This window comes from Perna viridis, chromosome 11, assembly GCF_037379345.1.
Source record: "Perna viridis isolate PV_CMFRI_1.1 ecotype Kerala chromosome 11, ASM3737934v1, whole genome shotgun sequence".
NCBI classification, from domain to species: Eukaryota; Metazoa; Mollusca; class Bivalvia; order Mytilida; family Mytilidae; genus Perna; species Perna viridis.
The window spans coordinates 29,199,536-29,222,937 of record NC_142455.1 but is presented as its reverse complement, the minus strand read 5'-3'; the positions used below and the strand labels follow the sequence as shown (position 1 = coordinate 29,222,937).

The following is a 23,402-nucleotide window of genomic DNA, read 5'->3' as shown; positions in this document are numbered from 1 at the left end:
CTTTGATAATTCGGTAAATAGAACTTTTTGTGTTGTAAGAAACCAGATCTTGGACTTGTATGTAATTACTTCTGTCAGTATGAATTCTAAATTCACTACTCTGTGCTGTAGAGAATTGATGTGTATTAAATGGTACATTGTTAATGCATACATGTATAATTTTGCAACTCCATTAAACACAATATTGACAAATATTTGACTCCACATTTTCTACAAGTACATATAATAGTAAAATATGGCCACATTATTCTGTCAGCTTAAGTCTATTATGTATGTTACATATGTATAATGAAGATATTTGGTGGTGAAATTTGACTGTTAGTGAGAAATTCAAACATGTTTATGACGTTGCAAGACATTTATATTTAGACTTTTGTATTTCTGTGGATTGTTGCTTTACAAATTAACCATGGTTGATCAAGAAAAATGGTGTATGTTGGCTGACCTGGGGTGGGAGTCGAGTGATTTTCACCATTTTTAGTTAACATGACTTTTCTAGTATAAGGGGTCTGACATTTAAGAATTAGAATTAAAATTGAAACTAGGTACAGTTTATATTAATATCCATTGGAAATTTTATTATGCAAAGAAGAAACATAAAATGAGTGGCTACACTATCATTACGGGAGTATGTAAAGTTATAATAACTAATATAAGAACTCATATTCCAAACAAAAAGAAAGAAAGTGCCTGGCTCAATATTTGACATGAGCAGCATTTATGATATAGGGCATGCTTATCAGATTCTCTTTTAAACCTATGCTTGCTCTTAATTTATTATCTATCTGATGATTGGACAAAACATAAAGGTTAGTTATTAGAATGATATTTGCAAGCTAAGATTCAATCACTGCATAGCATTATGAGTTACAGGTATGTATCAATACTTACTTAATGGGTTATGGGGTGATCATTTGCTTCTGAGGGCGCTTGCGAATTTTGTGGACACAGAATATTTATTCTTGAAATTTTGCAGGTCATTTTCTGCCATATTGTGCAATGAATTATTTAATACCTTTTCGGTATATGAACTACCTTGACTGAGGTCATAAAATATATTTATTTTCAGCATAGGAGGTTTTAGGCCAGAATATTTATTTCCATCTAAGGGCCATAATTTTCATTTCCAAAAACTGCACCCCCCCAACTCAGAATAAAATAAAAAACTGCACACCCCCCCAACTCAGAATAAAATAGTTTTCTCCTTACTGTACTAGCTGTACTAGAAGTTGTACTTTATAGATTTAGTGACATGATACATACATGATAATGAAATATCATTTTCAGGCTATGCAATGTGTTGTAACTTGTTTGAAAAGATTTCATACAGGTCTGTCTTTTAAAATATGACAAGTTCTGCAATGTGTGTACTTGTATTGTCAATATTTAACAGTCTTATTTAAAAAGGGGGGAATTTGCATATTGATTTGATATTAATGCCTGTGATTCTTAAGACCAAGTTGTCTGATAAGGATCTCTGTTTTGATTCATTGACATTGTTTTGATTTGTGCTTGATTTGGAAACGCTGTATTGCCAGTCACTCTGTTACCGGAATAACATCAATATTGTATTAATTTGGAGATTCTCTACCTCAAAATTTCTCCTCCTATTAACCATTTTCTCACACTATGATATTCTTCTCAGTTTGGATAATCAAAACTGGAGTTCGTCTGCTTGATCAATTTCTCGGCATTGTACGTTGTTTGCGTAGACTAAATCCGAAATTTCCGAACTAACGCCGAAATGTATTCTGGGTTCTTCGGTTTTTGGACAAATCATTTAAACGTAAACAACATCTCCTAGCAATCCGATCACTGTAAACATGGCCAACTTTTTACAATGTAAATATTGGCACCGAAAATTAAAATCGGACATGAATTTAACGATTCAATGTTTAGGGAGAAGCCGTTTGGCTAAACGAATGAGCAAGTCATTTAAGACAATTTAAACGACGGTAGGTGTCAATAAAGTCGTTGAAAATATTTTTATTCAAATTTTAACCGTATGTTATTTATGTGACGCCGAGTATAGTTATTTTTATCGCAAGAAAAACGAAAATCACAAATGCGACATTTGCGCAGTAATGCGCGATCCCTGGCATACCTCTTATATATCGAATCACTTTCCAAGATAAAAAAAAAATATTGTAGGCACAAAACTCATATTACTCGACAAATCGCGCCATTAGTGTGTTGAGGTTAGAAGTACAATCTCATTTATTTATCACATAAACGAGAGGTTTAAGTTAAGAGGGATTGAGTTGAGTGATTGAAAATGATAGATATTACATTGTGTTGTACCAAACAACCCATCTTACATCAAAACACGTTAAGTAATAGTTTTTATTAATTATTAATTTTAATTTTCACAATCACAACATTAGATAATTGAAAACAATTTGTATTATTTCAAGACGAGTAACGAGCAAACCTCATAAGAGCAGACAATTTGAAAAAAATAATTGTACTAGAAAGTAGTCGAAACTGGTTATAACTTTCATTGTATACAGACCCTCGAAGAGGGTGGAAAACTGAAAGTATAAAATAAACAATCATAAATCAAATGTTCAAATTAAAGTTCACGAATACAAAGAAGTCATATGAATTCGAAACTGACATTCTAAAAAATATTATAAATCAAGCATGTTTTCTCATGTATACTACCAAACTTTATGTGAAAATACTCCAAGTGCGATAATGCATCAATAATTTAGAAATACAAACTTAACGATGGTCGGTGAAAATGTAAAATTACACGTTGCCGGTACTGTATTTTTGGAGCCGTCCGCGTAGGGGACGTAACAGTGACAATATATTACACGAGGTCGGTACTGTAGGTTTTACAAAATATTTGGAATCGACTAAGAAATCAACTTAAATTACGCATAAGGTAAAATTGGAATGAAAGGTAAGTATAAAACGACATACGTAAGGACAATTAAGGACATGAGCATATAAAGCGTTTGTTTACCTTTTCATGTGCGTACATAAAGATATGCTTTGGAACAGAAAAAAACGCAAATAACAAATAAATACTTTGTAAAAATCTATATAAACATTATGACTGAGTGTTCATAAAAGGAATATAACTTACTCCTGTGGGGGAACAAAACTCCATAACATGACATGTGACTGAACATTCGTCTCATGGAGAATATCTTAACCTGGAGAGTGAAACAAAGCAAAACAAACATGACGTTTATAGCTAAATACCAAAACGGCACACTCCCCCTATGATTTCTTAAGGAAATCACAACATTAAACACCAAACATATTGCCATGAGTTGTCAAATAAACAAGTGTTTTCTTAACACAACTGATTTATTCAACCGGTCATAGTTTTCCTTTCCTCGTTTGTCTACCCCGGACTTGACTTTTTATGAGCAACTCAGCAGGTGTTTCTAGAAAAGCAGAGGACGTTTACCCTACCGGTGCACCTGCTCCATGCTCCCAGTTTTTAGTGGAGTCCGAGTTGCTCATTTACTTTTGTTACTTTGTATGTATGATTTTAGTTACTTTATGTTCTTTGTTGTGTATGTCTGTTTTCCATGTCTGGTCTTTGTCCCTGGATTGTATTCCTTTGATTACCCTAAAACCTTGGTTCCCTTGATTACTCTATAAAACAAAAAAAAAAAAAAAACAAAAAACAAAAATAGTGACTAAATGTAATTGTCCGTTTATAAGTAATATCGAATACGCCGTAATGCAATAACATAAACAAGTCATTCAACCTCTAAAAGGGTAACTAAATTGGTAATTGGTCTGGTGAAAGTCGTTCACTTCCCATCTGTGACAACTGCTAATTCTACTTTGCGTATTCTACCATCAGAGCTCGGAAACACCTTGTTAATAAGTCCGATCGGCCGTGAATTTCGTGGCGCATCCTGATCATGCATTTGAACTAAGTCACCAGTTTGTAGATTTCTACGGTTACCTTGCCACTTTGATCGTATCTGTAGTTCATGAAGATACTCGGTTCTTCATCTCCGCCAGAATTCTTCAGCAAATCCCTGAATAAGCTTCCAATGGGATTTTAACGTATCCTTTGCACCGTACAAAGGAAAGGGTTTCACATCTGATGAGGTTTTCAAAAAATTTCTCTCCTGTTCAAGATCTGTTTTCTTACAATGAACCAACGGACGCACTTCTTTGTCATTGTCTGGATCTATCAAAGAATGGAGCTCATCATTGCGAAATTCATTTGAGGTAAGTATTTTTGGTCCTTGAATCCAAATACTATATGGTAGATCTGAGGCATCGATTGACCTGGTAGCTAGATCTGCAGGGTTCTGTACAGATGGTATGTAAAACCATTGTGATGGGGAGCTTGAGGTCCGTTTGTTTGTTTGTTGGGGTTTAACGTCCGAGCAGCAATATTTCAGCTATATTCAGACAATGAACATGAAATGGATGATAAAATGAACATGAAATGAAAAAAAAAGGATGGGTCACAAGGATAATAGGGTCGACAAATTTTGATTGCCACTGGAAAAAGGGGGATGGGTATGGTCGGGCAATTTAGCCTCCTGTGGCGGAGCGCAAAGGTTCCTACTCCTATCGAATACCACAGCAGGGTTCTTTAACGTGCGAGGAACGTGGCATCTTTCCCAACACGGTGCACCACTATGGTTTGCGGTCAGGTTTTCCGTATTATAGCCTGACAACCCCAGTATGTAACACGCCAGGGGTACCCCATTCCACCTCCTGCGGCACACATCCCAGTTGCTCTGTGGGCAGAACGCCTAGCCCCCGGTTAGGTTTCTGAGCACTATTTAGTCGCCTTTTACGACAAGCTTAGCGCTACTGCAGGCCTATTCTTTTAACACCCGGACCTGCACGGGGTGCTTGAAGTCCGAATACGACTTATACGGTTGCAGACATACACATAAAATCGACGAGTTTCATTTGTCAGATATTCAAGAACTACACTACTGTCTCTGTAATAGAAAAAGTTTTCTGGTTTGAGATTAAGTTGGTCTCGTATGATGTCTGATAACTCAACAGCTAGTACTGCGGCACAAGATCAAGCCTTGGGATTGTGTGCCCATGTGATGGTGCCACTTTCGCTTTTCACTACAGAAAGCGTATATTGTTTTAGTCAATGTCAAATAACTTTAGGTACGCCACCGAACCTTTCGCATCTGAGAAGATATGGACTTCATGCTTCAGACTATTGGAGAAAGAAATTCCATTGTATGACCTTGGTAACTTAAAACATTTGAGTTGTTCCAGTGACTGAGGGATTCTGGAAGCGGATCGTCCCAGTCAATGTTTGAGGTAGAAATCATGTCACGCATGACTAATTTGCCTTTGGTTACCACGGGTGCTGCAATTCCTAGTGGGTCATACAAACGATTTATCGTGTACAATACACCACGGTGGGTGTATTGTTTCAAGTCTGAGGATACTCGAAATGTAAATTCATCTGTCTCAGTGTCCCACGACAAGCCTTAGCTTCTCTGCATATGTAGATAAAAAATCAAGGTCTGTAAGGTTCTTGGCAAGACCCTCTGTGGTAAATACTTGTAGTACAGTTCTACTATTAGAAGTTATTGAATACAAAGTTTTGTACATCTGATTCTGCACACACTTGCGTAGCCCATAGATTGCTACGGCAGGACTAGGACTACTTTCAAAAATTGTCGACAGTCATTTGATATTCGACAAGAGGTTCATCAAAGTCGTAGTTTCTGTGCCATAGAAAACGTTAGTATCTTCGGTGTTCGTCCAAAACTTTGAAGTTATGAAACATCTGTTCAGTGTCTACGGTTTCTGCATAAGCTTCCTTCCGAAAACGCATCAGAATGCCAAGTAAACTATTATAAATGTCTGGTCCTTTCAATAGAACATCATTAAGTGAAAAGCCTTGGTGCTTTGCGGAAGAATCGAAGACCACTCGAACGCTTTCAGGTTTTCTAGGATGATAAACAGAGAACATTGGCAAGTACCAACACTGCTTATCTGGTGGTAGCTGTGGTGCATCTTCTGTGTGCCCATTTTCAAATAGTTTCTGCATAAAGTCCATACCATGCTTATGCTTTCCAACATTGTTCTGTAAGTTCCTATCGAATGATTTAGAGCGACGTTCAGCAAGGTTCTTGTTGTAAGGAAAAGCCGGTCGATTGGGCTTGAATGGCAATGGATCAATCCACTGTCCATTATTAAGTTTCTGATAGCCTGAGGCCATAATATCCAGGAAAACCCGTCTTCTACAGACAAACCTTGTTTTTCGTCCATATGAGATTTCTTGAACGCAGGATCAAGATGAATGGATATTTCATTTTCACATGGATCCAAAGAAGTTGTTCGTCCACCTCTAAGAATTACTGATTTGTTGACATTAACTATGTCCTGTTCATGAAACTTTCCAAGACAAACATTGCCGATGATAACCCATCCAAGGGGTAAACTTTGTGCATATGGTAATTCACGAGGAGCAACACGGTGCTCTAGGACGTGGTGGGCACTGATTAAGTCTCTGCCAATCAGCAATTCGATTTCGGAGTCATTGTCAATTTCAGGAATTTGAGCTGCGATATTCTTGATGTAAACGAAGCTAGCTGCTACAATTAGTGAAGGAATTTCATTGCCAATTGTCAGGAATTTCTTTCCACTCAATTACATTTGGAAGAGTTATTTGTACTGTACCATCTACCGACGAAACCACATATTCAGAAGCTCTGCTTCTACTAGTTACAAACTTTCCAGCGCAAGTTGAAAGCACATATTATGTCTCAGATTTGTTTTCTCCAAGTTGAAGACTTTTGAAACAGCCAATGTTCGGTTGCTTTGGTCGTCGATCAAACAATACACTTTTCTGAAATAATCAGGTCTGATGATACATCTTTACCAAAACGGTTTTTGCACAAGATTTACTAGTGTTACTTGTAGATTCATATATTCTGGTACAACTGTTCTTCACTTCTTCGTTGACTTTCTCCCCCTCGTTCTCCTTCGGGGTTTGAACTGAGTCCTTGTGTAAAGCGGAGGGGTGATCATTTCGACACATTACATTCGACCTTTTCATGGTACTTGTCACGGAAATGGTTCTTAGGCCGGCAACACTTAAAACAAAATCCTTTCTCTTTAAAAAATTCTAGTCTTTCTGAAATTGGCTTTGCACGGAACACACGACTGGAGTTAAGCTTGTGATTCGTACCATGATGAGGACAAACATCTTCGGGTGTCTTTTCATTGTCCTTGCTACTGTCAGAACTCCTTTGTGCAACCCCAGTTTTTAAAGACGACACTATCTGATTTTCTCGGGGTTTCGGCTTTATCTGCTTCTGTGCAACATGTTTTGATTCTTGATTCTCATACATGAATCCTGGATCATTACGAACCTTTGCTATGTTCTGCAGAAAGGTCACAAAATATGAAAATGGCGGATATGCAACATTGTTGGTTTGCTTGTAAGAATTAGCCGCAGTAGTCCACTTTTCTTGGATGTTGTATGGTAATGTATTGACCAAATGATTCACTCCAAGAGATGAGTCGAAGTATGCAAATGTTATCCCACACTATTCATCCCTTTATTGCTTTTATGTCTGCGGCTAGATCTGTGAGATCATAAAGTTCTTTTCTTTGCTGATTTGAGAGTTTTGGAAAACTGTTAACACGTGAATGTATTGATGCTTCCAGCATTTCTGGGGTACCGTATCTGTTATCTAGCCGGTCCCAAATTAAGCGCACTGTGGTTGCCGGAGAGTTGGCATTCGCAGATCTAATGTTCAAGTCTTGAGTTTTAGAAGCAGGTCCTTAGTATTTGATCGGCAAGTCGAGTTGCTCAAGCGGTGTTGTTTCCTGTTCAATCAATTTACAGGACAAATAATGTGAAGGTTGATCATCAAAAGGAATAAGTTAGGATGTTAAAAGATCCCTCTTGACCATGAATTTGGCTATTTCCTTTACTTCACTCTTTAAAGCTAGAGTAAATGGCATAGCAGATGGATTTAAGCTAGGGATTTTTATCTTATTACCTTCACTTTCGCTTGGTAAAATATTACATTGGTTTCTTATATAATCAAAAGTTCTTTGTTCTGAATTTGAGAAACAGTAGACTTACGACTAATCATGAACTTGAATATGTAAGATCATGACTTCCTGACCTGTTTTGATAACTATGAGGTTCATAACTTTCGCCTAAATTGTTACTGTCAAATTTTAGCGTTTTTCTTACTGCGGCGATAACGAATTCAGCTTCAGCAACCTCTTTTTTTTATGTCTAACAAATATCGTTGCAATTTTAAAGCAGCTTCCTTTTGTATCAGCTCTGCTTCTTCTTGGGCATATATAAGTTTAGCCTTAGCCGTCTCTAATTTTACAGTCTATCTGAGAAGTTCTGATTTGGAGCGATCACTCGCTCTTGATTTACTTCTTATGGAAACAGTTTCGAATTTTTCATCTGGCAACAAAGTGTTCAAGTGCTTCAACGCAACAGATATTCTGGTTGTGACAACGGAAACAAGTTGGAACGATGCCCGCGCACTCTCGCTCTCACTTGTGCGATGAGCTTGTAAAAAAATAATATAGTCCTCTGCTATCTGATTGAAATCTTTATTCAATTTTAGCAATTCTTGTCTATAGCGGGAAGCGGTCCCCAAGTCCAATATGGAATTCCATCTAGGTTGAAAAGTAAGTTGTTAATTTCTTTCTGGTTTCTGAGTAATTTGCGAAAGTGGCGGTCCACTGACTGATTGAAATGTTCTCCTCTAAGATATGTTAATGATCTCGACTGCCCCACAACAATCTCTCTGAATATGCCATGATGACGGAGTTGTCCAAGAACAAGGTTTTTCCACTGTAAAAGAAAGTAGTCGAAACTGGTTTTAACTTTTAGTGTATAGTGTATACAGACCCCTGGAGAGGGTGGAAAACTGAAAGTACAAAATAAACAATCATAAATCAAATGTTCAAATTAAAGTTCACGAATACAAAGTAGTCATATGAATTGAAAACTGTTATTCTACAAAAATATTATAAATCAAGCATGTTTTCTCATGTATACCACCAAACTATATGTGAAAATACTCTTAGTGCGATAATGCATCAATAATTGTTAAATTTAAGCAATATAAATACAAATACAAACTTAACGATGGTCGGTGAAAATGTAAAATTACACGTTGCCGGTACTGTATTTTTGGAGCCATCAGCGTAGGGGGACGTTACAGTGACAATATATTACACGAGGTCGGTACTGTAGGTTTTACAAAAGTATTGGCACTGGCTAAAAAGCAATTTAAATAACGCATAAGGTAAATTGGAACGAAGGGTAAGTATAAAACGACATACGTAAGGAAAATTAAGGACATATGAGCATATAAAGCGTTTGTTTACCTTTTCATGTGCGTACATAAAAATATGCTTTGGAACAGAAAAAAAACGCAAATAACAGGTTAATCATTGTAAAAACCTATATAAACATTATGACTGAGTGTTCATAAAAGGAATATAACTTACTCCTGTGGGGGAACAAAACTCCAAAACATGACATGTGACTGAACATTCGTCTCATGGAGAATATCTTAACCTGGGGAATGAAACAAAGCAAAAAATTAACATGACGTTAATAGCTAAATACTAAAACTGCACAATAATTATATATTTAATGTAAACTAATAAAGCAACTTACTAACAGAATTATAAGTGTATAGCCTTTTTTGGGGTGTATCACATATTACAGAATTTGCTCGATTCTTACAAAGACTACTACCTAAATAACATACGCACGTGTAAACACCAGAATCAGAATGGAAAAATATCAGAAAAAAGGCACAGAGCAATTAATGGTCCTTTAAATAAAAAAAAGACAAGGGCAAAACTACTAATGAGTAAAGTCTTAAAATTATGCATTTAAATAGGTCAGGAAGTGATTTTATATCTGGATGATCGTAAAAATAGAAACATGAAATGAAGAAAAAAACGAACTGTCTTTTGACAAAATGAGACTATTTGATTATTAAAACGGAGGAATCATCAAAATAACAGTTCAAACAAAAACACAAAAAGTAAAAATTCTAACTCTGAACTACTGAAAGGTACAACTGTACAGTCAGTTGGGCTATGAACACTTTACGAAAATACTTTTGTAATAAGCTATTTAAAGTTTCATATTTATATGTTTTATTTTTTCATCGAATCGCTTTCGCTTAAAAGCACATTACCAACCTTCTTTGACTTATAGACTCTGTATTTGTCTTTAATTACACAGATTTTTCTACAGATTTAAATAAAAAGTCCGGATATTTGAACAATATTTGAAATGACCATACTTGTGTTCAGACTCCTGGAGAAACTGGTCAATGTTCTTTTATTATATGGTAAAGGATAATAAGGGTTTTTAAGGTTAGCCTTTTTGAAAAAGTTTCCATAACTTTATTGGCTTTGAACGTCCAAAACATTTATCAGTTGTCTTGAAATGAAAAATAAATATCAGTGTTTGTACATTTTGCTAAATACAAATACTCAAAGGAAATGGTTGAAATAATTTTACTGTAGGTTTCTGTACTTTAGTCAAAAATAATTGTTGTATCACACTTTACCTCCTGATCTAAATTTGTCTGATATTGTTGGATATTCCTTGGAAAACTTGAATAAAAGTTTTTAAACAGCTTTTGCAGTGATCAAATCTACATTGGGAAACTAATAAGAAGTCATGCAGATTATCCATGGCACGTCTTTTTAAATACCATGAATTTTGATATTGACATAATGACATTAAACAAAATTTTTATCCTTACTTTAGTAACTATGACATAAGCACTATATAAAGAGTACAAAGAATAATATTCAATTATTTGAAGTAGTAGTAATAAAACGGTTTAATCTAATTAAGTAGTACTCCAGCTAGGAATCATGCAAAATGTGATTCATGGGTATAAAGCCTACAAATTTTTATTTTTAATATTTTGTTTGAAATGTCGTAGTAAACAGAAATAAACATGTGGGTTTTCTTATATTCCGTGCTCTTAGGAGATGAAATTATATAGAATGCACTGTAGATTTCAAAATTAAGGGAGATAACTCTGTAAAAGGCGCTCAAATATAATGGAATCTACTGTATTTTTGTATGTCGATTATTTTCTAAGAGCAGGCAGATTTGAATGAATAATTACACTTTTCATAGTATAGACCCTCAAAACAACTTAATTACAAAAATAAAAATATGTAGCCTTTTTGTGGGTGCATCACATTTGTCAGATTTTGCATGATTCTTACAAAGACAGCTACCTAAAACCTTAAAGGTTTTTGCATTGGCATTAAAAGACATTTTGTTTTAATGAAGCATGCATTGAAAATTTACAAAGGTTAGTATTCAAATGAATGTTAAGTATACGTTTTTGTAAGAATCAATCAAAACGGAAAAAAATCAGTAACAATGTCAAAAACTCGTCGACCTGAAAATAAAGCTGCTATCAAGGATGCTTTCCCTATTCAAAAGACTAGTATTTGATCTCTGCATCACTTGATTTGCTCCGAAATTTTAAAGTAAAATGAGGTTTAGACTGAATCATCTGCCTTTGAAATGTTTTCAATGTATTTCAATGATATTTTAACAAACCATATTTACCCTATGTAAATTCCTACATTTACTGACACTTAAGTCACAATTTCATGTAAAGTTATTAGAAATTTGATAAAAGTATCAAATCATACGAAAACGGTGTCGCCCAAACAAAGTTGGGTCTCATCGTTCTTTTCTGTTTGAATTATAATATTTCGCTTGGTAAATCGTTTGACTCATGTTGTACGAAAATTTGTGTCACAATTATAAACATTTATTAAACTTTAAGGCTATTCCTTTTGACTACTGCCCAGATTTTGTTAATTTGGTAATTTTGTTATGACCCTTAACAAAACGTTAATAACAATATTGAAACATGAATTAAGTTTAACAAAAATAATTTTCAAGTGACCTTGGTGGTACTTCTTTTGACACATGAAATTTATAATACATAAAGATTTATTGCGTATCTTAAACCGCCCATTCGTACAAACTCAATTTGCAAAATATTTAGATTTTTCTATTCTTCCATTCTTCATTTTTTTGTCCAAGCTTTCCGCTTCATGATGTCTTGTGTAACACACAAATACAGTTATTTTCCTAAAAATAATACCTTTTGGTTCATACTTGGTTAGACAGGATACTTTGATTTTTCCTCTAGTCTTAATGTTAAGAAATATCACACAAGAGTATGGATTGTCCAATTCCAAACGATGAACAGTCAATGCTCTAACATAGCTTATGTAGTTTATAACAGTGCGAGAGTAAAATTACCGATTTACAGATCTAGAATCTATTTAATTTGTCGAAAATATACATAGGGTGTTTTATAATCCACTGCTATCGAAATACTAAATCTACTAATCTCATTCGAAGACCATTCGAAACGCAAGGTTCTTTCTTTTGATGCATATCACATATTTATAGGAAAAAGAAAAACCTCGAAATTATAAATGAGTACATTTTCATTGTGGAGATTGCCACACTGAAACAATCAAAGATTTCATTATGTCGACTGTTTTGCAATATTCCAAATTTAAAAATAAGTAAAACACCGAGGCTTCATTCTTTGCATAGCATTTGGTAAAACCTCTCGGTGATGGATTTGGCTTCCTCTTTCGATATATTTGGTTATGAGTACTTATTGTATGCAACTAATATTTTGATTATGATCTTCCTACATATTTGATTTTAATGCTGCTGATGAGAGGTTACTCCTTGAAACACTTGTACAACATATCTAAACTTACAATATATAAAACTGTTATTATTTTGCATTTAACAATTTAGTGCTTACTGAGTCTCGTGGCAAAATAATTTGTTTGGATTGGCAAGAAAATATGCGCGGTGCACACATTCTTCTTGATTTGGAATGCACTATCATAGTGTATGAGCTTTTACACAAAGGCTTAGGAAATGGTATCATAGGTAGTAGAAATCATCGAATTTCTCGTATATTTAAGATAGTATTTTTGTTATTAAAACTGATTCGCTTATAGGATCTTTGCATAAAAAATCTAACAACCGATATTTGAAAGCAATTTTCGGCATGACATAGGTCGTGAAGGACTAACGATATACTGTGGTTCTCAATCCCGCTTCGGAAGAATAAGATTGATATTTCATACGATGAAGGCAACATTTTTTGTAGGTATAAACTGGTCTGTAACTGGCATGTCAATGACGTGCTAGTAGTTCTTTGTGTATTTGTGTAACGTACAACCAGTTTCTTCATTTACATTTTAACAAGGACAAATCTTTTTTACTGATTTTAAGGTGTGTTTAATTATGTAATATTTTTAACAAGCTTAAACAAGCGGCTCAAAGGAGCCTGAATCGCTCACCTGGTTAAATGTTGCCTTTCAAGGGCAATAAATTTAACAGGAAGTTGTCATAAGGATCATTTCAGTAATTGAGAAAGATTCTATCTATCATAGTTTTCGAAATATTGGCTGAAAACTGTAAAAAATGTCATTTTTCCCTTTTCAAGGGCAATAACTCTTACAAGGAATCGTCTGACATGTATGTAATCAATTTAACATTTTCTAGGAAAGAGGAAGCCACTTACCCTATCGATTTACCTGTGCCACAATACGCGTTCGTACTGGAATTCTGGCTGCTCATTTACTTGTGTTTCATTTGTCCTCGTTATTTTGGTTATTTCAAGTTTTTTGTGTGCTTCTATGTTCCAATGCTTCTTGAAATATGTTCTGTTGACGACAATTTGACTCATTTGCAGGCGTTTAAACTGCTTATGAAACTTAAACTGGATTGACAATCCACGGAAATTGACACTTTTACTCTTTTATTACAGTGGGGTTACACCTTTGACACACTGTATTAGTGCAAGTAAATGGAGCTAGATCATATGATTCGCAATGGTATTTTTATAACAGTTTATTATTACAGCGCCATCATATGAGGGAGTTGAAACTACGCATCATAAATACTTTGGAATTATCAAGTGAACTCTTGGTACAGTGCTACTTGTTTTTATAAGTTATTGTAATGTTCTGTCAAGTTCAAGATCGCATGTTCAATGTTTAAAAATATACAGTTTGTCCTATGCCTCTATTAATGACTATTGAATGTTTTTAGCACTTATTCAACATGTAGGCATATTTGTTTGAAACCTAGAGAGCATATCTGTCTTCATCAGCATAACAGTTGATTATTAAGACATTTTCGGCGATACAAACTGTAAAGGATTCTTTTTAGAATGAAGTATGACCTTTTTTTCTAATTTGGACGAATGAAAAATCATTCAAGGAATAAAAATGTTTCATAATAATGTTTTTGATAATCATTCCTTGTTACGCTTATTTGAAACCTATTGACAAATTCTTAATTTCACCAATAACTTAAATGCCTATGTATGATAAGATGGAATACTTCAATATAAAACTCCTTTATGTTTAACCCTCGGTTTGAACCTTCACATTACTTGATTCTAAAATTTGTAAACAAACTAAAGCTCATTATTTGTAAGCATGAATAACATAAACCGCAATAGGCCCCAAGAAAATTATGTTGACAAAATAAGATATTCAAGAGTAATCAAGAGAACCAAGGTTATAGCGGTAATCAAAATAATGTAATCCAGGGACAAAGACCAGACACACACAACAAAGAACATAAAGTAACTAAAATCATACATACAAAGTAACAAAAGTAAATGAGCAACTCGGACTCCACTAAAAACTGGGAGCATGGACCTGGTTAGTGAAAATATATTCAAGGTTAGTGAAAATATATTCCCTAAAAGACCATCATACTACACAAAAAATTTAAAATCAAGAATATTGTTCTTACATTCTTGAACCATTGGAAATGTGCTATAATTAACATTTAAGTAGCTTTCTCATTTTTATTGGGAGTATTATATCAAAGAAGAGACGTCTCCATTCTATACATTCTTGGACTATTCAGATCATCACTTGTATTACTCCTGGGAAACCTTTGGGGTGTATTCTGTCTTTTAATTCCTCTATATCGAATTCAGTCCTTGATATATTCCCTCTTTTTTGGTTGTCAGCTGAATATTCAATGATTGCATAGACAGATGCCCCCATTGCTCTGTTTAATTCTAAGACAAGTTCACAATACTTTTTCTTTGTCGCATACATACAAAAAAACAGAAAATAATTTGAAATCGCACCGGATGGTGTACCGACGCACCCATATTGACGAATGCGGACTCTTTGTTGAGGGGGCAGTAAAATGTATTCTGATTCAAAGACAAGAATTCTTCTTTTACTTTTGTGGTGCCTAACTACCTCTCTATAGTTATCTTTAGTGCTGCAGTCGGAGATAAGATGATAGGATGTTCCGCTCATTGTAAAGAATAAAGAAATTTTACACATCTTTTTGTAACCAAAAATCTGATCCAGCTCATTTTTCAAATCGTTTTCTACATGCTCAAAGTTAGTATGTCTTTGCAATGCAGCAATAAGAATTCTGTAATGAATACATATTTATTCCTCAGTATTTATATTCAATAAATGATTGAAAGTATTAAGATATGAACAAGATCAATGATTCCTATATGAAACGTAAGCTGTAACTTAAATATTAACTACAAAACCCTTTATGTGTTTGCCGTAAATGGTCGATCTGACAGCCAAGTTAGATCAATTATCAATTCATTTAAACATATCGTTCTGTTTGCATGACAAATGTGCTGTAAACACATTTTCATAGCACAGTGTGTGACCTGTTTTTTATTATCATCACAACGATGAAATCACCAACATTTTTTGCGCTGCCATACCAGAAGTAAAATAATAAGTCATGTCTACTAGGAACTCGACCTTTTTGAACTGAATTTAATTTGTGTGTAATGGTATAATATTTTTTTAACATTTGGAAGATTTAAAAAAGAGAGAGTTGTGATCACGCAAAAGTACTATAATGCCACCGCATTGTTGTGCCTGTCCCAAGTCAGGAGTGTTTGGCTTCTGTATGTCTTGTTTCGTTTTCATTTTCAGTTTACTTTTATGTTACTGGAGTATATGGGGGCAACGTTTTCGATGTACATGTATATTATGTTGTTTTGTGGCTTGATGTTGTTTGTGCTGATGTGTGAGGGTTTCTTCCAAAGGGTGTCCTTTAGCTTACATATTCATGCTTGTTGTGCTGTTATTAATTGAAAGATTTACTCTAACCATTATCTCATTATCGATATAATTTGAACATTTCCTTACGCTACGCTTTGAAATCAAAAGTGGCTAAATGCATTGATCATCTACTGATTTTTAAGCTCAAGATTTCGCATTAACACAGCCTCAATTATACGTGTAATACCTTCAGTTTTACCTATAAAACATAATATATTAAAAAAATATTCCGTACTGTGATGGTCTGTCAAGAATTATTTTGTACCGTTGACCGGATAATCGTTCTATTCTTGTGTTGATAACTTCTGGTTTGTCATCCCTGTATATTACTACTTTGATCTCGAACTCTTCAAAATCAGAGTCGGTTGTGTCATCAAAATTGAGAGGAGTAACAAAGGATATAAAATTACTTTGAAACTGTGACTTATCATACTCGATCGAGATTTTATCACTCACTGCTGAAACAAGACCTTCCGTTGTTTTTCTCTGATATGTTGTATTCTGGGTCAGGCCTTTGAACCTAAAATTAATTTAAACATGTGCCTCTTTATACATATTTGAAATTTGAATTAAATGTTACTTTATTATAATTAAAAAAAGTATCAATTGGAGAACAAACAGCGTAAAATAAAGATGTAGAGTAATGTAAAAGAAATTTGAATTTTGTTTTATTAGAATACATGTATATTTGGTGATAATTTCATTAATGTTATTGTCACTTAAGTTATAAGGAATGACTTACTTTCTTTGGTCTATTTAGTATTTGAAATAATCTTAAATCACTTTTAGTGTGCAATATGTGATTATGGTTATAATGTCATCATAGACAAAAAATAGTAATAAAAAAAAATAAATAAAGCAGTCATTCCTCACAAGATTGGAATAAAGTAAAATAAAATTCATTTGATATATTTAAGATATTTACAGAATATTGGTACTTCTGTTTTGAAGTTACACATCCTTCAATGAAGACAGTATTTGATCTGCCATCATTTCCAGTCGACAAGATTTTTCCTGAAGGATCGACCACTCCTTCTGTCATCTTTGGCGTTGATGCTAATCCAAAACTATTTAGTCGGAGGCAGTTAAATTCAACAAATCCATCATCCTTCGAAAACATTTATTGCAGTATGTATTAGATAGGCCATCGGTTTTTTGTTGTATTTTTATATGTTTTAAAATCCCTGTCAATTGTATAATTTGGACGTCAGTATGATTTGCGTGTCAATGCTACAAATATAGCGTAAGGAAAAAAGACACTTCTTCGAGAATTTTGTATTGCACAAATGAGCATAATGTCTTCAGGTGAGTAACTATGCTGATAAGGTCCCTTTGGAGTTGACATAAAAGATACAAAATATTTTCTTTTTTTCTTTTTCTAAGTGGTCTCCTTAAATATGTGCATGGTTGATAGCTTCATATTACCTTTTGTAAATTTAAATTATTATCAATGGTATGCTGAATAGATTATGTGCAAAATGTAATAGTTCTAAATTTCAATATTTCATCTATAATGTAAGGTTACCTTTAATTCTGCAGGTACTGTTTTCCATTGATTCCCCCCACTTTCAATAACGGCTTTGAAACTGGTCACATCTTTGTGTGCAGACTTCATCTAATCGGACACGAAAGAATATATTTTTGTCATTTTTTCTTGCAATGATAAGACACATTGCTTCGTCCTTGGCAATTCCCTCTCTGTTACGGTGGTTAACTTGTGTAAAGTTGATCGCATGCCCGTTCTTACAGCAATTTTAAAAATTTCAGACACGTATTTTGAAAATCATTTGGAATAACAAGCTTCTGGTTTTTCTCATTCGGGGTCCACTTGACTGCAAAAAGAGATTTAAACGGCATTTGTATTTCATTAGGAACCTTAACCATAATGCCACCACCTAGTTTAACTCCTCAAAATCACTACCTTTGTCTTCATCACTACTTAGATCAACGCCTTTGGAAGACTCCGGATAAAATTGCTCAGATGGCACAAATTTGTTTAATAGTTCTCCTACTTCTTCTTCTGATTCATCACTTAAATAAAAATACATGTGTATAGATACTCAAATAATGTTTACTCTGGGCCCACCTTCTTTAAGAAATAGCATACATGGGTTTTTCTATTCCCTATATTTAAGTGGTCAGTTAGACTCCTTGTACCTGAGGAAATCATATGCTTCAATTTAATGAAATCGGACTAAGTAAACGCAACTCAATTTATTTTATTTGTTAGTTGCAATTTGTAATAGAAATATATATTACTGTTCCAAAAAGGATTAAGTGAATAACCGGCTGGTTCAAATTTTGTGTCAAAGTTTATTTGTCAGTAAAATTTCTGATTTTTTATCTTTTACTATAGCTTGCCCTGGATATGTTCATCGTATATCCTTATATTTAATTAAATCATCCTGATATTTAATTTCGAATTTGATTCTAACCTCCCCCTACCGCCCCAAAAAAATCATATGGTTGCTCCGTTGTAGGAAGAGAAATTCTAGGCGATGTTATGAAAAGTGTAACATATTCAATGCATTACCCAACAACGCAGATGATTTTGGCTAAATGAAAGAATGATTATGTTCTACCTCTTTCTTTTTATTATTTCCATTATGGAACAAATATTGTTCAAAAAAGTATTCAGTCTTCGAAATCGCATTGCGTTTTACTCTTTTAGTGAAGAACTGTTTGTAACTTACGGTATATAAGCGTATGGCTTATGTGGTGTTTTTCGTCCCAATTCACCTGTAGACTGTATTCTAGGAGTAGAACAAGAATAGTCTATGCTCAACAATCCATTTACTGTCAGGCAAATATAAAAAGTTAGTTCAGCTTTATTCATGGAAAACAGACACACAAAACATAGAACATAAAGTAACTAAAATCATACATATAAGGTAACAAAAGCAAATGAGCAACTCGGACTCCAATAAAAACTGGGAGCATGGACCGGGTGCACCGGTAGGGTAAGCGATCTCAGCTTTTCAAGAAACAACCACCGAGTTGCTCATAAAAAGTCAAGTCCGGGGTAGGCAAAGGAAAAGAAAACTATGACCCATTGAATAAATCAGTTTTCATAGTGCAGATGGATACACCATAACGATTCACGAGTTCATGATGACGACCATAAAACTTACGTAGCGATGACTTCAATCTTGCAGCAACATAACCCTGTTCCAAAAGCATATTTGTTAGAGTTCTAACGAGATACAAAACGTCTGCGTAGTTTCGGCAAGCTCTGGCATAACGTATGAGTTGTGATATGAACACTCCATACGCAGGTGCCAAAGGGATGTTGCCACAGATGAAAGGAAAGTTGACAATTCTGAATGAAAAGTCTGCACGTTTGTCGTAAAGTTTGGTCAATAGTTTTCCTTTTTTAAAGTGTCAGACTTGTCAGACCCCGAATTACATCACATCGTATCTATCATATTTATCTAAATGTGCGGTATTACAAATTTCAAAAACCTAAATCAATGAGGCTTCATTCATTGTATTACACGTGATAAAACATCTCAGTGATGAATTTGGCTTTCAATTGCGATAGTTTCGTGTTCTTTTTGCATACGTCTTTATTTTAGATTTAGATCTTCCTATATGTTTTAGTATAATGCTGCTAATAAAAGGTTACCGCTTGAAGCACGTGTACAGCATATCGAGATTTGCAATATATTAATATTTTTATATTTTGTAAATTTAAACCAAGGATGCATAAATGCAGTACATATATTAGGGACTCTTTTGGTCCTACGATATTTCGTATATTAAGAAAACAATTATAACTTTGTTTAAAAAAGAGCAATAATGTATAACACAGAAGGTTTAAATATCAAAATAAATATTTATAAAATGTTAAAGTCAAGATTTTCGATGGCATTGCTCTATTGATTGTAATAAAAATTCTACTCTGCCATGAAGTATTATTTCATTATTAGTTAATTAAAAGACAAGTGGTTTTCAATTCGTTATCAATTCTTAAAGATTGACATCATTTTCTTCGATATTTTAAATCATATTCAATTCTTTTTAATCGTAATTATCTTTTTCCTACAAACACACGTAAAACATGTTCTTATTAAAATTATAAATAGCGTACCTATACCGGTATCATTGTAATTTCCGTCACATGATAAATAACGTATCTATCATGCTGTTATATTTTCGTTCTGTCAGACACCTTAAGAACAATGTTGTCGATTTATTAGGCAATGACAAAACAAACCTTGCGGGAATCAAACGAGAACGTGTAAAAAGAACTTGAGTACTCCGTCTAAGAATCAGGCAAAATGTGTATAAGGTGTGGCACATGAAAAAAAAATACACAGATGTTTTATCGCATAATCCAAGTTTTATATAACTTATAACCTCAAGAAATGACTGTCAAAGTGTTTGCCTTTTTAAGATATTGATAGGTCAAATTTAGTTAAAATGCACTATGGAAAAATGGCGAGAAAATTTTCCCCAACTATTTCTTTATATAAGCAGTCAAAAATATCTACATTATCAATGCTTCAGAATAAATTAAAATAGCTGTTCATTTGCTTTCCAGATGTATTGTATGTATTTGAGGTAAACAAAAAAGAATAAAATTGAGAAATATGATGTGCCAACAATTACCTGATTCTTACACAGAATGGTACTTAAATAATCAGGAAGTTAAAGCTAAAATATCTAATTGATATCAGCACAATTAGTAAGATATCTCCTTAATCGAGTACTAATGATATTGTGGAATTTAAAATTTAGACGACCATGTTTTTGTACTATTGAAGCTTGTATCAATATCATTCAATAAAATCCTATAAATGATTCATTTAATTATCTTAATAAAACAAATGCGTATTTTTATACTTAAATGGATATAGTTTACCAACAATAATTACTTTATCCATTTGAATTATCTAGATTTGATTCATTTAACAGCTTAGACAATAGTGTAATTGTAGAGGCAAAGAATTGAAATGTCTAAAATTGTATGAGAGATCATACCTGTATATCAAAGTCGCATGTTAATACCACCACAATAAACCCGTTTCTATCAGAGCGGTGCATACACCAAATACCAGTGTCAATTTTCATATCCTTGTTTATCAACCGTTAAGAGTTAAAATATAATATTGATTTTGTTTGAAAGACCATTTTACACTTATATACGAACTGAGATTATTAACTGCGAACGAATTGAAAAATAAAAAAGCCATTGATAGATCGTCTGTCAGATTGAGTGGTGATATTCCCAGTTTTTAGTGGCATTCGAGTTCCTCATTATTTTTTGCTAATTTGTATATATTATTTTAGTTACTTTATATTCTTTGTTGTGTTTGTCTGTTTTCTATGTCTGGTCTTTGTCCTTGGATTACATTTCAAGAAGAAATCTCGGTTCCCTCGAGTACTTCTTCAGTGACTGTACTGATAGATTGTGTCGTTGCATTATTAACATTTCTCAACTATCTTAGTCTTGTCGTTGGAACTTGATTGCAGGTATTTTCATTGATACTTTGGTTTTGATTTCTTAAAAGAAAATTACTGTCACAACTCTTCCATTAAAAAAAAACAATTACATACATATACATCAGTGTTCAAAAATTCAGTATCAAGACTGATTACTTTACGTTTTAACTATATAAGGTAATGGTGTGTCAACAAGAATAGCACATGACCGCTTAGTTTCTCGAGTTCCGCGATCTTTTTTCTCCCACAGTAACAAGCGTGGGTAGATATGATATATTTGCATTTAATGCAGTATTCATTATTATACTGTAGGGGTCCCCCCACATTTATTTTATTTTCAGATGTCTGTAATAAATTTTGCACTTCAACAGTTCTTGCTGTAAGAATAAAGTGAACCAATTTTGGTCATTTTTCAGTAAACGTTAAGAGGTTAAAATGTTCTTGGAACAATTTCAAAAGTAGCGAAGTTCAGTTTTTTTATTATTGTTTTGACATTTTTGGACGTTTAAGTTTCGGAAATTGAAACAAATCACATATAACAGTTTCCGGTTACGGTTCTGAAAATGTTGTAAATACGGATTCGTTATAACAAGGTATATCTGAGATAAAATAAGTTTTGCTAAGCTTTTAGTGATAGGTCTACCTTACAAGTAAAGTCTCCTGTACTGTAGTTATTATTTAAGCAATTTCGAAATTTTATTTGTTTCCGTCTTAGTAAAGTCTCCTATGTCACACATTTTTAAAAAAAGTTTCTATTTTATTAAAAGTTAATAATGTAAAGCAATCGTCTTAACACAAGTCTGTGGACTTCTGTTTCACTAAAAGTTAAGGGGAACTAGTCTTTTTAGCACAAGTAAGCGGACTTCTTTTTCACCACGTAAAGTTAAGAGGGTTTAGTCGTCTTAGCACCAGCTGGCGACTTATGTTTTGTTTTGTTTTGTTTTTCTTTTATTTATTAAACATTTAAACCTATTTTTCTTGTAAGATCATGACAGATCTGCGATAAAGATGATCAAGATGATCTTTTCCTTCAATTCTATGGTTGCTTACGATTATACAATTAAAAATACTAAACTTACAATTAAAGATATGTTGAAACATGTATTGAGGTTTGTAGATGCAAAAAGGCTTAATATGTAAGTGGAACCTGAGATAAAAAAGTTCCAACCCCTATCATCTCCACAAAGTGTTTTGATATCGAAATAAGCGTACTAAATGTAATCCGTATATTTCTGAAAGAAAAAGCCTTACATAAATGGAAAAAAATCCTTACGTGTTAAAAGTATTTTGTGAACTGGTTTAACTTTCTGATAACGATCACCTAACGAACACAACGAATAGAAAACGTTTTGATAACGTTTAAAACTTTTATGTTTTCACAAAAATTCTCCACGTTCATATCAAATTGCAACGTTCTCAAACTTATAAGAACGAATGAAAAACGGATGCTAGTCGAAGTCCAAATGAACTTGTGCGTTCCCTTGCAGTTGCTTGAGCGTTTTGCAGTTCGTTCCCAGTTCATGTCAAATTCGTTAAAGTTTGAAATATCTGAACAATTTTATCAGAATCCGTTTGAAGACTGGTAAAAGAAGTGATAATAATATCGATAGTGAATTTGAGGAGTTTTCCACCATCAAACGGCGTGCTAAGTTAAGGTTCCATATCAAATTGTTTGAATCCTTTTTGCAGTCAAATCGATCCATGATGAGAAACAACAGGAGCTTGTTACTCCTAATAAAGTCCCAAATACAAAATACTTGTCCCAAATATAAAAACAAAACTTAAACATCTACAGATTCTGTTTAAAAATGGGCACGCGTACACCATATAATTGT

General features: G+C 33.7%; 3 protein-coding genes across 3 annotated transcripts; all 3 read right to left on the bottom strand.

Moving 5' to 3' along the window:
• Positions 1–5,707: 5,707 nt before the first annotated feature.
• On the bottom strand, positions 5,708–6,187 carry LOC148603638 (uncharacterized). Its single transcript, XM_088551457.1, has one exon. The coding sequence runs from the start codon at positions 6,185–6,187 to the stop codon at positions 5,708–5,710; it is 480 nt and encodes a 159-aa protein (XP_088407583.1).
• An 8,679-nt stretch (positions 6,188–14,866) lies between these two features.
• LOC148603637 (uncharacterized) lies at positions 14,867–16,638 on the bottom strand. Its single transcript, XM_088551427.1, has 2 exons — positions 16,358–16,638; positions 14,867–15,463 (listed from the first exon to the last, which is right to left on the bottom strand). The coding sequence occupies exon 2, from the start codon at positions 15,367–15,369 to the stop codon at positions 14,932–14,934; it is 438 nt and encodes a 145-aa protein (XP_088407553.1). The 5' UTR covers positions 15,370–15,463; positions 16,358–16,638; the 3' UTR covers positions 14,867–14,931.
• On the bottom strand, positions 16,533–21,358 carry LOC148603636 (uncharacterized). Its single transcript, XM_088551426.1, has 5 exons — positions 21,106–21,358; positions 18,816–18,918; positions 17,648–18,153; positions 17,048–17,230; positions 16,533–16,642 (listed from the first exon to the last, which is right to left on the bottom strand). Exons 3-5 carry the CDS (start codon positions 17,735–17,737, stop codon positions 16,571–16,573), a joined length of 345 nt encoding a protein of 114 aa, XP_088407552.1. The 5' UTR covers positions 17,738–18,153; positions 18,816–18,918; positions 21,106–21,358; the 3' UTR covers positions 16,533–16,570.
• Between the last annotated feature and the right edge of the window lie 2,044 nt (positions 21,359–23,402).